Genomic DNA, 18,129 nt, shown 5'->3' with positions numbered 1-18,129 from the left:
ACTGAGGAGTAGAAGAGCTGTGCTCCGGAAACAAATCATACACTTTGAGTACAATATCAGCCTCACATATTTTAACATATCTTGGGGAGCAGTTGGAGGGATGTGTAGGACAATGCGAGTAGCCAATATGTAGTTGGGGTGGTGGCAGATTCCCTTTAAGAGACTTGTTGGGCCGAACACATCTGTGTGTATTGGCTCCTGCAGTGACCTTACTGAAAGGGGTTTGTCCATAAAAGAAAATAACCCTTTTCTTTATAATTTACTCAGTTCTATTGGTGTTTTAGCTCCTATCACTCAGTGAAGGTCAGTTTAATATTCCAGGGTTTCAGCGGGGACTCTCTAAGCAGACACTTAATGATCCGTCTAATTCTGTGAGCTGAAAATGTGAGGTTTGCTAAGCCCCATAGTGAAGCTCTGTCTCATCAGGTTTTTCAAAAGGATAAAAGAAGCAAACAGAAGGATATTAACGCATGTGATCTCTACGGGACTTTTTCAAAATTGATTGAGAAAACAGTCAGGCAAATCTTGATAATTCATTTGCTAATAGTAATGTGTGGGAAAGAAGTCTTTGTCACAATAATTCCACCTTCTTTTTATGTTTATATAAAACTGGTAAGAATAGTTCTTTTTTTTGTTATTATAACATTACATGTTGACTTACAAAATGGGAGATTACCTTATAACATATTCCTAAAAAAAAACATAATTAATATTATACTAATGCACAATTTTTATTGCAATTTTTTCTCCCATTAGCCATTCCCCCAACCCATTCTCTTCTGTTTTGTAACCAACTCCTTCTGTAACCTATCCTTAGTAAAAATGAGGTCCCTGGTGACAGGTTCCCTTTAATAAATTCAGTTTCATCTCTGCCTTTTCTAAGCATTTTCATTACAATATAATTGTGTGTTGTAACTTACCTTGCACCCTGACAAAATCCTGGGGCAGTCACAGGGGCTGGGCTTTGGTTTGGATGCATTTAAAAAAACAACATGTGACCTTTGTGCTCCTGTACAGCTCCTCCCACCCCCACTGATGTTATCTCACTAGGCTGTGACCTCTGTGAAGAAGCAGGAGGAGGAGCTGTACAGGAGCACAAAGGTGGGGTTGGCTAAGATCTGAAGAGTGAGTAACATAGACAAGTCACATGTTGTTTTTTGAAATGCATCCAAACCAAAGCCCAGCCCCTGTGACTACATAGAGGATTTTGTCAGGGCACAAGGTAAGTTATAACACACAATTATATTGTAATGCAAATGCTTAGAACAGGCAGAGAGGCACTTTTGCACTGCAGGTGTAATGGGCTTCTGCAATCTGTCTTTAGGGAAAATGAGGTTCCTGGTGACAGGTTCCCTTTAATGCCATTTTATTGAAGGTCTAGAGTCCCTTTAACTTTTCCCATACTATTCTTAGGCAACAGAATATTAATGCTGCTTTTTGTTAAGGTGACACTGTCTGTTCTATTCAGCAGTATCCTACATGTAGAAACATGACTCAGGGAGAATATGTGATGAATAATGCTTTTTTTTTTCTTTCATCTTTGATTTTATTAAGCAGAAGGCAGTGTCCCAGCCAGTTATTATTATCATAGATGAGGGCAGGACGACTTATATGGTGCAATTATACAGAGCATCAGTCCGGAGGTTCATGCACTTGGTAAAATGAAATTCCCTTAATGGAAACACATTCACCTTATAACACCGGGCCCTGGCACGTTGCAATATTTAGCAACACCAGTCATTCTTTCCCCAATTCCCTGTTTGCCTATAAAATTTCACATGTAACACAGTGTCATTTTCTAATTCCGAAGTACAGAGAAGTATTATTTTTCAGTTCTGCAATCTGGAAGATCTATTCTGGAAGAAGGTTAAAAATTATGCAATCTTATCACATGCTGAAGTCACAAAATGGCCCAGTTATATTTATGTAGTTGTTGTGCAATAGTATGTTGTAAAATTCCAGCCTTTACCCCTTTTAGACCAGGTCTTAAAAGGCTTTACTGACCGGAGCATTATTAACAAATTTTCATTGGTTTAAGGGCCATAACTACCGTACCTTTTTTTTGTGCAATACCGTAAACATTTTTGCAGTGTTTTTTTCTTTGACACATAGGGGCACATTTACTTACCCAATCCCCTGGAGTTCACCGAAAGTGCATTGTGCGTGTATAATGCCCTGTGCCGCAATTCACTAAAACCGTGCGCCCGATATCCTGCATGTGTCGCTTCCCCGCTCAGGTCCACCGGAGTTCACCTTCTTCTTCCTGGTGTATGTAAGTGCATTGTCTTGCGACACAATTTGAATCTTAAATCCGGCGCTCAGTCCGAATCAGTCCCCCCCCATTTCTGTTGCATGGAAGCCAGCGCAACTACGCCACAATCCGATCGCGTGCAACACAACTCCAGCACAAACTCCTGTTAAATGCCTGTTAAAGCTGCGCAACAAATCCTGAAAAAGGTGCAAAGTCCAATGAAAGTGCGATCCACGACCCTTAGTAAATGAGCCCCATAGGGATAGTTAAAAATTAAAAAATTAAGGGACCTTTTTTCAGTTTTAGTTTTTGTATATATTTTCTTTCTGTTTTAAAATTAACTTAAAATGAGCGTTTAAAATTAATTCCCCAGTATGTGATGGTCGTTTTGTTATATAATATGTATAGACTGGAAAAACAGGGCGACTATGGCAATGTTTTTATAGTGTAGCGGAGGATATTTTATTTTTATTGGGGAATATTAATGTGTATTTTTAAATATTTAATATGTTATGTAGTTGTGTGTGTTTTAACTCTACGGGGCATATTTACTTACCCGGTCCAGTCGCGATCCAGCGGCGGGTTCTCCGACGCAGATTCGGATCCTGCCGGGATTCACTAAGGTCCGTACGCCGATATCCACTAGGTGTTGCTGCTGCGCCGAGGTCCGCTGGAGTTCACCGGAGTTCACCTTCTATTTCTTGGTGCAGGTAAGTGTATGTCAAGCGACACTTTTTAAAATATATATATCGCAATTATTCCGAATCCGTCGGGTTTTCCGACGGCCACGCCCTCCGACTTCTGTCACATGCATGCCGGCGCCGAAGCACCACAATCCGATCGTGTGCGCCAAAAACCGGGGCAATTCACCGCAAATCGGAAAAAAAACGGGAAACCCCACGAAAAGAGCGATTCGGGTCCTTAGTAAATGACCCCCTATATGTCCTCTATGAGGTCAAAAAATATCCCTGGGGGACATTTTCAAATTTTTTTTTCACTTCTAGTTTTCACCTGTAACTGGAACATCTGTAAGAGCAGTGGAAACGATCCCCTTTGGGGGCAGATGTTTGATCAGAGCTGGACAGGGTCTGATCAGACCCAGGAGCTCTGTTTAACCCCTACAGGTCTGTAGTAGTTGCCAGTTCCGTCTTTCTGCATCGTGCTGTTTCAACACGGTGCTGTGAGGATCGGAAGGAAGATGTTGTAATAAACCGCTTCTCCCATATCCCAAGGGTCCCTGTCCTTCTCCTTCTCGTGGCATACTCGGGACTCGCCCGCTACTTATAGGAAACTTGATCAGGGTTAGTATAAAACCCGAAAAGGGTCACCTATATTATATTTACCCTGATAAAGTTTCCTGTTTGCTGCCAGGACCCACAGGTCACATGAATCCAGACAGCAAGACTCAGGACTTCCTGTGATGCCCCATGTCCTGCTGGCTGCCAGCAGATAGAGGGGGCTGTGTAGTCATTACTGTATGCATACCCCTTCCATGATAACTATTCCCATATCAGGGGTTAGAGTGGCGATCAGTCTGCATTGTAGACAGCAATGGCTGCACAACTTCCTCCCTTCGCCAGCAGCCAGCAAGAGACAGAAAGTCCTGCTGCTCTGGCGTCACGTGATCCATGGCTCCCAGCAGCGAATGGGAAACTTTATCAGGGTCAGTATAGAATGGGTGACCCTATAAAGGTCCTGTACTTGCCCTATTAATGTTTCCTTTCCAGTCAACAAATTATATGTAAATGGACCGTACACTGCATTACCTCATCTCCCATTCCTTGCTCATTACAATACATGGTCTCACCTCTTCTATTGTTTTCTGCAGATGAATGGTTATCCATATATTACATAACTTCCTTCAATTCTTGCTCATAGTCGGGGGTCCTGAGTTGGGGAATACTTTCTGATGTCCATATACCCTAATTTGGAATATATGGGCAGGGATTTTCTTTATATGGTAACTCTATACTGTTTCTGAGAAGTTTCTGATCTTTGGGGGCCTTTATAATTGACTTCCACCCCCACCATGCTGCACCTATTGTGCCTTATTTATGAAGTGACGGCGCTACAATATTGGTGCTTTTCCTGCACTAAGGAATTTTTATATTTTTGGGCGCACAGTTTGGGCGCCACTTGGGAATGCAACAGTTCCTGCACTTCTAGTTTTCCTGCATATTTTTTTGGCACAATTTTTGACGTGCACTTAAAGCTGCAAAAAGCTGGTCCACAGAGCTCTATTTCATCATCAAGAGTGTGGAGACAGTTCTAAACCTTTTGGTCTTGCACCAATTCATTAACCCCTTGTGCCACAATCTAACATCCCAGTAAAAATTGGGAAAACAAAGGTTCTTGCACCAAAAACACAGACCCTGTGCCAAAATTGATAAATGTCTTGGGAGTTTTGTTATGGGCTGCATTACCATATAAACCAGGTTTCTTCTTCTACAGACCAGGAAGTCATACAATGTTCTGTACTTTGCTGCCACTTAGTGTTGCATCAGATGAAGGAGAAGATGTCTTTATACAGTCTTAAGACACAAAGAACCTGCTAAATGGCAACACATCTGTATGTGTAACTAAGTGACTCTTTGTTATTATTCTATAGATCAGAACAGAAGTTTTTGTGAATGCAAATAACGGTATATTTGGTAAATAATATTAATTTAGAGAACCTCTCTACATAACACGCATGGAAGTGATATGGACAGGGCCATATCTGTTGGCCTAAATTATGAGAGTGCAGACAGATAGGGTTATAGTATATAAGAATGAAGTATGGAATTTATTATATCTATAGTATATTTTATCAAAAGGGCTAATTTCCTTTAAAGGGGTTGTCCTATGTGTTTAAGGTATCCACTATCCACAGGATAGGGAATAACTAGCTAATCTTGAGGGTCTAACTGCTGGGACACCCACTGATTTCAAGAACAGGACCCCCAGCTATCCAGAGAACAGGGATCTTACTGATGGGTGGAGTGGCCGGGGCGAGCATGTACCCTGGCACTCCATGGAATTGTATGGGAATGATGGACATAGCCAAGCACATCACTCAGCTATCTCCGACCGTTACCATAGATAGTTAATGGAGAGGCAGGGTGCATGCTCATATTGCTGCTCCACCCATCAGTAAGAATGGGATCCTAGTTACTGTGATCAGTGGGGATCCCATCAGTCGAACCCTCATGATTAGCTAGTTATCCCCTATACTGTGGATAGGGGATAATGTAAATACTTGGGACCACCCTTTCAGGTATTTCCATATATACACTAACACAATTTCATGGAATGGCTCTATTCAAACCATATTTAACCCTGTAAGTATAGTAGTGGATTATAATATAAGGAGGTTTGGATTATAATATTGGCGGTTTGGACTGTAGCCTGAGGTCCACGCCTTTTAGGAGGCTCGTGGCCACGCAAACCACCCACCAAATTTTATACTGAGAAGGACCTTCACCCATGAAATTCTCAAACATCTGTTCCTGGTCTCAATACACATATACACAAGAACCATTTCAGGACCTTTCAAGGTCCTCCAAAGGTCCTGAAACCACAGATTGAAAGCAGCAGAAGGGACACATCCTCCATTCCCCAAGAAGCTGATTTTTGTACCATATGTAGGAAGTGATTTCCAGACTTTCAGTAATATAATATTCATACAGCCCAGGACCCATGGAGGAATGGTTGGATAAGGTGTGTTCTGTGGACTAGATAGGCAGCGGTATAATATAAGAAGGAGACTGCTTTTTCACTGGTGACGGCTCCATAGAGAGTTGTAATTGCTGCCAATGATACCGTAGTTACATTTTCTGCCGATTTAACCATGGGTGCAAGGGCGGACTGGCCATTAGACCCACCGGGAGAAATCCCGGTGGGCCGACTCGTTTGGGGCCGGTCCGGGGCCGGTCTGACACTGGTGGGGCCGGTGAAGAAAAAAAAAAAAACATGAACTTACCCTGAAGACCGTAGGAACTGGAGGCAGGGCGCAGCGCTGCAGGGACTTCCCCCTGCTGTGCTTGTGTTCTCTGATGCCTGTGTCACGTGACATGCATCGTGACTTCCCCCGCGCGGGCCGGCATCTCTTCCAGCTAGATTGGAAGGCCCCGAGCACTGCTGTGAGCTGACAACTAGATACAGTCAGCTCACAGAGACCACACAGACCCCCTCCCCCCCGCGATCGCCCCCCCCCCCGCGATCGCCCCCCCCCCCCCGCGATGGCCCCCCCCCCCCGCGATGGCCCCCCCCCCCCCGCGATGGCCCCCCCCCGCGATCGCCCCCCCCCCCGCGATCGCCCCCCCCCTCGTGATCACACCCCCCACTCCCCCTGATAGCTCCCCCCCCCTCTTCCCTGGATCACAAGAAGAAGCCTTCTCTAAGTGCAGGAAGAAGACCAGCTTTGACAATAAGAAAAGAAATTAAAGGGTAAGTGCATGCATGGGACTGTATGGCTGGTGGGTATGTTGCATGGGACCGTGTGGCTGGTGGGTATGTTGCATGGGACCGTGTGGCTGGTGGGTATGTTGCATGGGACCGTGTGGCTGGTGGGTATGTTGCATGGGACCGTGTGGCTGGTGGGTATGTTGCATAGGACCGTGTGGCTGGTGGGTATGTTGCATGGGACCGTGTGGCTGGTGGGTATGTTGCATGGGACTGTGTGGCTGGTGGGTATGTTGCATGGGACCGTGTGGCTGGTGGGTATGTTGCATGGGACCGTGTGGCTGGTGGGTATGTTGCATGGGACCGTGTGGCTGGTGTGGCTGCGGTGGATGTTACATGGGACTGCGTGGCTGGTGCAGGCTGAAGTATATGTTACATGGGACTGCGTGGCTGGTGTGGCTGAGGTGTATGTTACATGGGACTGCGTGGCTGGTGTGGCTGAGGTGTATGTTACATGGGTTACTGGGGGCGAGGGGGCTGTATGTAGCTGTGTTGTATAGTAGTTTATAGTTTAAAATAGTTATATTCCTGTACATAGGGGGCAGTGTTATAGTAGTTATATTCCTGTACATAGGGGGCAGTATTATAGTAGTTATATTCTTGTACATAGGTGGCAGTATTATAGTAGCTATATTCTTGTACATAGGGGGCAGTGTTATAGTAGTTATATTCCTGTACATAGGGGGCAGTATTATAGTAGTTATATTCTTGTACATAGGGGGCAGTATTATAGTAGTTATATTCCTGTACATAGGAGGCAGTATTATAGTAGTTATATTCCTGTACATAGGGGGCAGTATTATAGTAGTTATATTCCTGTACATAGGGGGCAGTATTATAGTAGTTATATTCTTGTACATAGGGGGCAGTATTATAGTAGTTATATTCCTGTACATAGGGGGCAGTATTATAGTAGTTATATTCTTGTACATAGGGGGCAGTATTATAGTAGTTATATTCTTGTACACAGGGGGCAGTATTATAGTAGTTATATTCCTGTACATAGGGGCAGTATTATAGTAGTTATATTCCTGTACATAGGGGGCAGTATTATAGTAGTTATATTCCATGTACATAGGAGGCAGTATTATAGTAGTTATATTCTTATACATAGGGGCAGTATTATAGTAGTTATATTCCTGTACATAGGGGGCAGTATTATAGTAGTTATATTCCTGTACATAGGGAGCAGTATTATAGTAGTTATATTCCTGTACATAGGGGCAGTATTATAGTAGTTATATTCCTGTACATAGGGGGCAGTATTATAGTAGCTATATTCTTGTACATAGGGGGCAGTATTATAGTAGTTATATTCTTGTACATAGGGAGCAGTATTATAGTAGTTATATTCTTGTACATAGGGGCAGTATTATAGTAGTTATATTCTTGTACATAGGGTGCAGTATTATAGTAGTTATATTCTTGTACATAGGGTGCAGTATTATAGTAGCTATATTCTTGTACATAGGGGGCAGTGTTATAGTAGTTATATTCCTGTACATAGGGGGCAGTATTATAGTAGTTATATTCTTGTACATAGGTGGCAGTATTATAGTAGCTATATTCTTGTACATAGGGGGCAGTGTTATAGTAGTTATATTCCTGTACATAGGGGGCAGTATTATAGTAGTTATATTCTTGTACATAGGGGGCAGTATTATAGTAGTTATATTCCTGTACATAGGAGGCAGTATTATAGTAGTTATATTCCTGTACATAGGGGGCAGTATTATAGTAGTTATATTCCTGTACATAGGGGGCAGTATTATAGTAGTTATATTCTTGTACATAGGGGGCAGTATTATAGTAGTTATATTCCTGTACATAGGGGGCAGTATTATAGTAGTTATATTCTTGTACATAGGGGGCAGTATTATAGTAGTTATATTCTTGTACACAGGGGGCAGTATTATAGTAGTTATATTCCTGTACATAGGGGCAGTATTATAGTAGTTATATTCCTGTACATAGGGGGCAGTATTATAGTAGTTATATTCCATGTACATAGGAGGCAGTATTATAGTAGTTATATTCTTATACATAGGGGCAGTATTATAGTAGTTATATTCCTGTACATAGGGGGCAGTATTATAGTAGTTATATTCCTGTACATAGGGAGCAGTATTATAGTAGTTATATTCCTGTACATAGGGGCAGTATTATAGTAGTTATATTCCTGTACATAGGGGGCAGTATTATAGTAGCTATATTCTTGTACATAGGGGGCAGTATTATAGTAGTTATATTCTTGTACATAGGGAGCAGTATTATAGTAGTTATATTCTTGTACATAGGGGCAGTATTATAGTAGTTATATTCTTGTACATAGGGTGCAGTATTATAGTAGTTATATTCCTGTACATAGGGGGCAGTATTATAGTAGTTATATTCCTGTACATAGGGGGCAGTATTATAGTAGTTATATTCCTGTACATAGGGGGCAGTATTATAGTAGTTATATTCCTGTACATAGGGGGCAGTATTATAGTAGTTATATTCCTGTACATAGGAGCAGTATTATAGTAATTATATTCCTGTACATAGGGGGCAGTATTATAGTAGTTATATTCCTGTACATAGGGGCAGTATTATAGTAGTTATATTCTTGTACATAGGGGCAGTATTATAGTAGTTATATTCCTGTACATAGGGGGCAGTATTATAGTAGCTATATTCTTGTACATAGGGTGCAGTATTATAGTAGTTATATTCTTGTACATAGGGAGCAGTATTATAGTAGTTATATTCTTGTACATAGGGAGCAGTATTATAGGAGTTATATCCCTGTACATAGGGGGCAGTATTATAGTAGTTATATTCCTGTACATAGGGGACAGTATTATAGTAGTTATATTCTTGTACATAGGGGGCAGTATTATAGTAGTTATATTCTTGTACATAGGGGGCAGTATTATAGCAGTTATAGTCTTGTACATAGGGGGCAGTATTATAGTAGTTATATCCCTGTACATAGGGGGCAGTATTATAGTAGTTATATTCCTGTACATAGGGGGCAGTATTATAGTAGTTATATTCCTGTACATAGGGGGCAGTATTATAGTAGTTATATTCTTGTACATAGGGGGTAGTATTATAGTAGTTATATTCCTGTACATAGGGGGCAGTATTATAGTAGTTATATTCCTGTACATAGGGGGCAGTATTATAGTAGTTATATTCTTGTACATAGGGGGTAGTATTATAGTAGTTATATTCCTGTACATAGGGGGCAGTATTATAGTAGTTATATTCCTGTACATAGGGGGCAGTATTATAGTAGTTATATTCTTGTACCTAGGGGACGGTAATATAGTAGTTACATTCTTGGTTATCTAAGGTATTTTAGTATTAAGTTGTGTTCTCTTAAAAAAAGAAGCATTATTCCTGTATAAGGGAGGCATATATATGAGTCTCTTTCTCTGTGGTGTACAAGTTGATTTAGACCTTCTATAAACAGTTTGCATGCAGTTTAGAAACTCCACCCACATCACATGGCCACGCCTACTTGTTTTGACCCCACCCACAGAATGGGGCCACTTTAACAGTTTTTTCCAGGGCCACTTTAAATTTCCAGTCCGCCCCTGGGTGCAATAATGCAAATCATAAAAATGGGATGTATTACTGGCATTAGCATCATATATGTGTATTGATTTATATGAAGTTACAGGCGGTCCCCTACTTAAGAACACTCGACTTACATACGACGCCTAGTTACAAACGGACCACTGGATATTGGTAATTTATTGTGCTTTAGTCCTAGGCTACAATAAACAGCTGTAACAGTTATCAAATGTGTCTGTAATGAAGCTTTATTGTTAATCCTGGTTCTTATGACAACCCAACATTTTTAAAATCCAATTGTCACAGAGACCAAAAAAGTTCTGGCTGGGATTACAATGATAAAATATACAGTTCCGACTTGCATACAAATTCAACTTAAGAACAAACCTACAGTCCCTATCTTGTATGTAACCCGGGGACTGCCTGTATAGACATTATGTAAAGGAGAAGACCAGTTAGTAGGCACCAGACACACACTAGGCCCCAGCTTTACCTACTCCTACAGCAATATCCTACTCTTTGCTATTAAAACAATACAGTACATAAAAGCTTCTGTAATTACAGGTTGTTTTATTCATTACGTACTTTACCTCCTCCTTTTCCCAGAACACCTTATAGTATGAGAACACAAGCTTCTTACCAGCTCAGTGCTATATACCTGCAGCAAGACTTATGGCTATTATATAGAAGATAATTAATAGAAGCAGTACAAATTAAGTCTTGTTTTAGCAGGTCTCTAGAAGGTGTCTGCTCTTAACATGTAAATTTTGCCTCTATGACTCAAACTAGAGAGAATCATTATGTGTCTGTTGTGTTGGGTGGAGGTATCTGACTGACTGGTGAAGCCACTTTGTACCAGGGATGGAGAATGTGTGACAACTTTAATGGCTTTATTCCAATTTCTTAGTTATTTTAGCTGATATATACGATGACATCAAAAGGTAAAATTATTCAATTCTGGCAATGTTCTCTGTGCCAGATCTGATACAGATTATTAAAATAGGTTATGAATATCTAAATGTAAATTTGGATAGATGTTTCATTTAAAGAAAATCAAACATTGGAAAAATGTTGATCACCTTGATCACCTAGAAAAGAAACTTATAATTAGCAGCCCGGAGCGCAGGGATGAGATGTCCGTCACTCCAACGGCTCCCTCTTTCAAGCCCCTTGCGTGATGTCACCTCCCTCTGCGTGGAGGTGCAGGGTGCGTGCATAATTAGCAGCCCGGAGTGCCAGACATCTTGTACATTATAAGATTTTTTTGAAGGCGTCATCAAGAGGAGCGGAGATGAGTATTTCTTTTTTTAAATCAAAGAACACTTTATTAATGCAAATATCTCAGAGCAAATTACGGAGGTGAGTATTTCTAAGTGTTTTTTTTTTCTTTTACCTCAATGATATTTGAGGTACATTATATACAGATATTTGACCACAGGTTAGCCCTACTATAGTTTTCTGGGTTTTCCTGAGGTTGAAAAACATGGCTGATTTCTTCCAAAAACAGTGCCACATCTGACCATGTATTGCATGGTCAGATTGTATCTGACCGGGTATTGCAACTTAGGTCCATTCATTTCTATACAGCCGAGTTGCAGTACCAGCACAAAACATGGTGAGGTGTAGCACTGTTTTTGGCAAAAAGAAGCCATGTTTTCAACTTTTGGATAATCCTGTTAAAAAGTTTTTTAAAAATTCTCACACCACCACTGGCAAATTTATGGTGTAATCCAGGGCAGAGATGCATCTTGGGACTGTACTGTCTTATTTATGAATTTTTATTCCTAATTTTTATGCTCTCCTATCTTTACATTCTTACAGATCAGCTTGAGTTTGAAATTTGGATAGATGTTTCATTTAAAGAAAATCAAACATTGGAAAAATGTTGATCACCTTGATCACCTAGAAAAGAAACTTATAATTAGCAGCCCGGAGCGCAGGGATGAGATGTCCGTCACTCCAGCGGCTCCCTCTCTCAAGCCCCTTGCGTGATGTCACCTCCCTCTGCGTGGAGGTGCAGGGTGCGTGCATAATTAGCAGCCCGGAGTGCCAGACGTCTTGTACATTATAAGATTTTTTTGAAGGCGTCATCAAGAGGAGCGGAGATGAGTATTTCTTTTTTTAAATCAAAGAACACTTTATTAATGCAAATATCTCGGAGCAAATTACGGAGGTGAGTATTTCTAAGTGTTTTTTTTTTTTTTTTCTTTTACCTCAACGATATTTGAGGTACATTATATACAGATATTTGACCACAGGTTAGCCCTACTATAGTTTTCTAGGTTTTCCGGAGGTTGAAAAACATGGCTGATTTCTTCCAAAAACAGTGCCACATCTGACCATGTATTGCATGGTCAGATTGTATCTGACCGGGTATTGCAACTTAGGTCCATTCATTTCTATACAGCTAAGTTGCAGTACCAGCACAAAACATGGTGAGGTGTAGCACTGTTTTTGGCAAAAAGAAGCCATGTTTTCAACTTTTGGATAATCCTGTTAAAAAGTTTTTCAAAAATTCTCACACCACCACTGGCAAATTTATGGTGTAATCCAGGGCAGAGATGCATCTTGGGACTGTACTGTCTTATTTATGAATTTTTATTCCTAATTTTTATGCTCTCCTATCTTTACATTCTTACAGATCAGCTTGAGTTTGAAATGGAGGAAAAGTGCAGAATATTGGAAGCCAGGTACAATGAGAAAGAACACCTAAACCTTCAGTTAAAAAAGGATCTCTATCTGCGGGAGAATCGAGTTGCAGCCTTGAGGTCTAAGCTAAGGGACAAAGAAAGAAGGTTCCTTGAGGAGCTCAAGAGAAGAAGTCACAGGGTGACCATATTGAATACAGAGCTGCACAAACAAACTGAAGCCGCGGCATATTTATCTTTCCAGTTGCATGCCTCCAAGAAGAAAACACAAAGTTCACAAAACAGTTGCCATGCCACATCACGTCCACTAGACATCGTTGGGGTTAAGCAACCTCACCACGAAGGGAGGGTCAAAAGAAGGGTACACAAGAATCCCAGTGTTTGGCGGCCTGAGTGTTCGTTGGGTATAGATATGTCAAAAGACTATTTCCAGACAGAGCAAATGACCAACTATGATGAGTTGGAAGCTATGCCAGATCCAGCTCTATTTTTATACCCTAAGAGATATACGCAGCTTCCCCGGCAGAAACCAGAGACAAAATCCCACCATGACAAAAGTGCTTCAGGGCCTACGGGTGGTGGTCTTGTAGTTGGAACTCAATGGTCAGAGAAACTTTCCTCTGATACTGAGGACATGACACCCCCTATTCCTGTTGTCAAAGCAAAACATCCAAAAAGTGGAAAGAGGCGAGCATTGGCCCGTCAAGACTCATGGGATTCAGAATAAATTGTTAGATATTTCATGAAGTCCCAGTGATAAGTAACAGAACTTAACAGGCCATAGACTGGCTGAAGGCTGAAAAAGAGAAAAAGCGGGTAGTTAAATAATATTTATGACTAATGACATGTTGGATTTATAAAAAGGTCCTCTTTTATTATTGCCCTCCTGTGTTTGGCTTCAGTTTTCTTCCAATATCTACTGTAGAGCATTTTCCAGCTCCCTCTATATTCTCTGTTCTTGCGACTCTTCCTTTGTTATAATTCTATTTTTATATCATTCATCTCAGTTCTTTATAAGCTATAGAGCAAGCAACAAAAAAATTCTCTGAAAAGAAGAATTTCACGAATCCTACAAATTCTTAACCTCATAAAGATATACTATGCACTACTCTACAAGGATGATTCCGCTTCTCCCAATACAGTATTTGCTTATTCATGGGTCTCGTAGCTGCTTGGCCTTGCTCTCTACCATAGGAGACAAAGGTTTCACTACCCCCTTTCCAGGATTATCTGTTGAATCTAAGTACTGAATGTTTTTTTTTTTCCATTTTCCTTAGAACGGATGTCACTGCAAAATCGTAAACTGCACTCAAGGAATTCAGCAATCAGGTGAATGAACTACAGTATGATTTTTCTACCACAAGGAAAAAAGATGCTCTATTTATTTTTACATCGGCCGAATCTGTACATTAAAACTCTCCGGTTTGCACAATTGGACAAGAATGAGCTGGTTTCTCAATATCTGATTTACGTCAATGACATTTTTTTTTTTACTTCATACCAAAGTAATAATTCCATCACAACAAGCTCGAGTCCTATTTCCATATAGAGATTTATGCCATGTAGACAGTATTGTTAGGCTTAGATTGACATGATTATGTCATTGGTGGCCAGACGATGAGACACTTTACTTATTCATCAGTGTAACGGTTTCATCGGATCTATATAAACTAATGACTTTCCGCGCTCCATCCTTGCATTGCAATCTACATTAAATTTTCATCCTGTCCTTGCTTTTACCTTCCTCATGACAATCTTATAGAGGACGCCCAACGTGCACAAGACAAGACAAGGCCTCTCTCCCTCTAACTCGTTTTTAAAGTGATTTTCTCATTCATTGATTCATCCGCAGGCAATGTGGAAACATTAGGCTATTGCATTCAGAGTGCTTTGTGAATATAGACTTTTATAGCTCCGCAATTTGCAAATATATCAGAAATCAAAGGCTTTTGCATCTGAAAATGAGCTACTTGATACTTTTTACGTAATTTTTTCCTTTCACTAGGATTGTGAGGAATTCTCACTGAGAATGTCTCTTAATTACAGTTACATGCAGGACACCGAAAATGTACCTGCAAACTCTATACATATCTGCATTGCACCTTGCCTTTCAAAATGAATGAACATGATCCCTATTGCTGGTTTCTGTTTTTCAAGTTCAAAATATATTGGATGAAAGACAGGAATGGCAAGACAAACAATGATCTCTCAAGATGTCCATGAACGCTCTGAGAATTTCAGAGAGGGACGACAGAAACAGATACATTGTCCACACATATAGATAGGGTTGAAAAAAGATGTTGGTTCATCAAGTCCAACTTATTGATCCAAAGTACGGCAAAAAAAAACCAAAAACCCACGGCTGATGCCATTAGTTGGAAAAAAATTCCTTCATGACCCCTAATCTGGGGTCTCCCTTGATCAACACCAACTATGTAAATTTTATTTTGTTCCCATTACATGTAATTTTTTTGCCCGCTAGAAAGGCATCCAGTCCGCTCTTCAACAAGTACAAATTATAACCCATCACTTCTTGTAGCAGAGACTTCCACAGTCTCACTGCACTTACTGTAAAGTACATGTGCATTTATATGTGTCCTATGAACAGTTTGACTTAAAGGGGTTGTTTCCGGCAAATAATTGATATTGCTTGTATAACGAATTGTTGTATAAAATTTTCCAATATTCTTTCTGTATAAATTATTAATGGTTTTCTAGATCTCTGCTTGCTGTCATTCTATTGGAAGTTTCATTGTTTACTTCCTTGTGGAATAAAAAACCGACCCATAGTCATGGGATGTCACATGGGTGTACGGCTTGTTATAACTCACAGTGCAATCGAAGCTATGTGATGCTACCGACCCGTGCACCTGAGTGACATCACTTGACTAGGGACCAATGTTATCCACAGGAAGTAAACAATGAAGCTTCCTGTTGCATGGCAGCAACAACACAGCATGCAGAGATCTATGAAACTGTGAAGAATTGATAGGGAAAGTATATTGGAAAAATGAATAACATTTAAACAGTATCAATTATTTGCTGTAATGTGCTTAAAGTAGACAACCCATTGAAGACTTAAAGTAGCATTCTGATCAGTAAAGGTCTAAACACTGGCAGAAGGTGGGTCTCATAGGCCCAAATGAATGGAGTAGCAAGCCAAGGATGTGCGCTGTTTATTTATTCATTTTCTGTGTGATTTTTGAGACGAGCTTAAATGAAATCTACCATTTGTTTTTATGTATTGTGAACCAAATGTTCCTTGAGAATGCTGCAGCTACACTGATGCAGAAACATATCTAAATACATATAAAACATATTAAACATATCTTGTTTAATCCCTGATCCAAGTGGTTTTGCACAAAAAACAATTATAAAAATCAGGACCTTGAGAAGGCTAGGTTGCATGAAGGCTTCCTGAACTCTTCAGACAGGGCTAATCAACCTGAGCTGAATGACTCATATATACCGTAGCAGTTTGGGGATGGTGCAGTGATTGATTACTTCTGCCTATCAGGGAAAACACAGTTATTACATCATTCTATGAAGAGGTGCATAATTAGGGTAAGAGGAGAAGTGCAAGGGCAACCACAGGAGAGACAGGGCTTCATTATCATAATTTTATAATTGTTTTTTTCAGCAAAACCACTCGGATCAGGGATTAAAGAAGATATGTGTCTGCATCAGTGTAGCTACAGCATTCTCAAGGTATGTTTGGTTGATAAAGCAAATGGTAGATTTCCTTTAGTCCTTAATTCTACTATCTCCAGTAGCCCCAAAGACAGTGAGTCATCTCAGAGGTTGAACCATAACCAATGAGTAAGATACTCTGTATCTAGTGGATACAACTTTACATTCTGATCCAACCCCTTTAGCCTATCTCCGCTTTATTTCCTACATGGACATCCACTCTAGAGATCTGTGTCACACTGTGCTCTTCCACCTAATCATTAAATGTTAACCCTGTGTGGTCGACTGTTACAACAATAGTTAATAATTCACCTTGTAAAGTTCTGCTACTCGAGATCCAAGAAATTGCTTGCTGCTATTAATAAGGCTTTGTACAGTCACATCATGAGCTTTCAAGTTTTATATTGTATATTGATGCCATGTACTTATCATAATTGCGAAGCTTGCCTCAACAGATTTCTATTTGTATATATTTTACCTTTATTCGCATTGTTACTGTGACTTTTTTATTTTTTAATGTGGGAATAATTTGATTTCTACTCACATTGCTCCATATTCCCTTCATAAACTTCATATTAATTGATAACATTTATCGGTGATGGGCAGTTTACTATAAACTGCTTTATTATTGAGTTTAACTAAACATAATAAACCTGTCAGTGGGTGGGGGGAAAGACAACCAGACAGTGAGCCCTGAGGCTGAACCCCCTCCCACTGTCCCTACCTACTTGCCTCAAGACAGCTCTAGCAACTGCGGACAACCTCGGTGGCGGTCCCTATACTATGTAAGTGACACACGTAACTGGACAAGACAGACAACACAATAAGGGGTAGTCGACAAGCCAGAATCAAAACCAGAAGAATCGCAGTACAAATTCAGTAGGCAAAAACGGTAGTCAAAGTCAGGCAAAGGTTCGGCAACGATAACAGAAGGTACAAAGAGGTCACAGGGAAATATGGGGAGCTGGGATATCCAGGTAAGAACTAGACAATAGCCAGCACGCAATTGAGCCACTGGCAGCCTTATAAGTAAAGCTGGAGAGACAGACAAGAAGCTGATAGGACTAGTGCTGATTGGAGCTGAAATCAGCTGCATCAGTCCAGCAAAGACCAGGTAACTCATTAACTGCTGGACCATAGTCATCGGGTGTGTCCAGACTCCAGAGGCACAATTCACACTGAACGGTTCTGACAGTACCCCCCATCTTATGAGGGGCCTCAGGACCCTTAATCATTGGACCAGGCTTAGAAGGATTATGTAAATGGTACCGCCGGACCAGACGGGGCGCATGCATGTCTTTAGCAGAGATCCACGTGCGCTCCTCCGGTCCGAAACCCTTCCAGTGGACCAGATACTGTAAGGAGTCCTGTACCCAGCGGGAATTCAGAATTTTCTCCACCTCATACTCCAATTCCCCCTGGACGATGAGTGGAGCCGGAGGAGGTGAAGGCAACACCGATGGCACATATCTTTTAAGAAGAGACTTATGAAACACAGGATGGATACGAAGAGCATTGGGTAGTTTCAACCTA

General features: G+C 40.8%; 1 protein-coding gene across 1 annotated transcript in view; it reads left to right on the top strand.

Annotated features, from left to right (window-relative positions):
- Nucleotides 1-17,248, top strand: part of CCDC92B (coiled-coil domain containing 92B) — a 46,864-nt gene extending 29,616 nt beyond the window's left edge. Inside the window, exon 4 of the mRNA XM_072138201.1 lies at nt 12,900-17,248. Within this exon, the coding sequence (XP_071994302.1) occupies nt 12,900-13,633 (734 nt within the window). The 3' untranslated portion in view covers nt 13,634-17,248. The remainder of the gene's footprint in view (nt 1-12,899) is intronic.
- Nucleotides 17,249-18,129: the final 881 nt, after the last annotated feature.

This window comes from Engystomops pustulosus, chromosome 2 (genome assembly GCF_040894005.1).
Source record: "Engystomops pustulosus chromosome 2, aEngPut4.maternal, whole genome shotgun sequence".
Lineage (NCBI taxonomy): Eukaryota > Metazoa > Chordata > Amphibia > Anura > Leptodactylidae > Engystomops > Engystomops pustulosus.
Note: the sequence above shows the minus strand (reverse complement) of the source record. Positions and strands in the feature narration are given on the sequence as shown.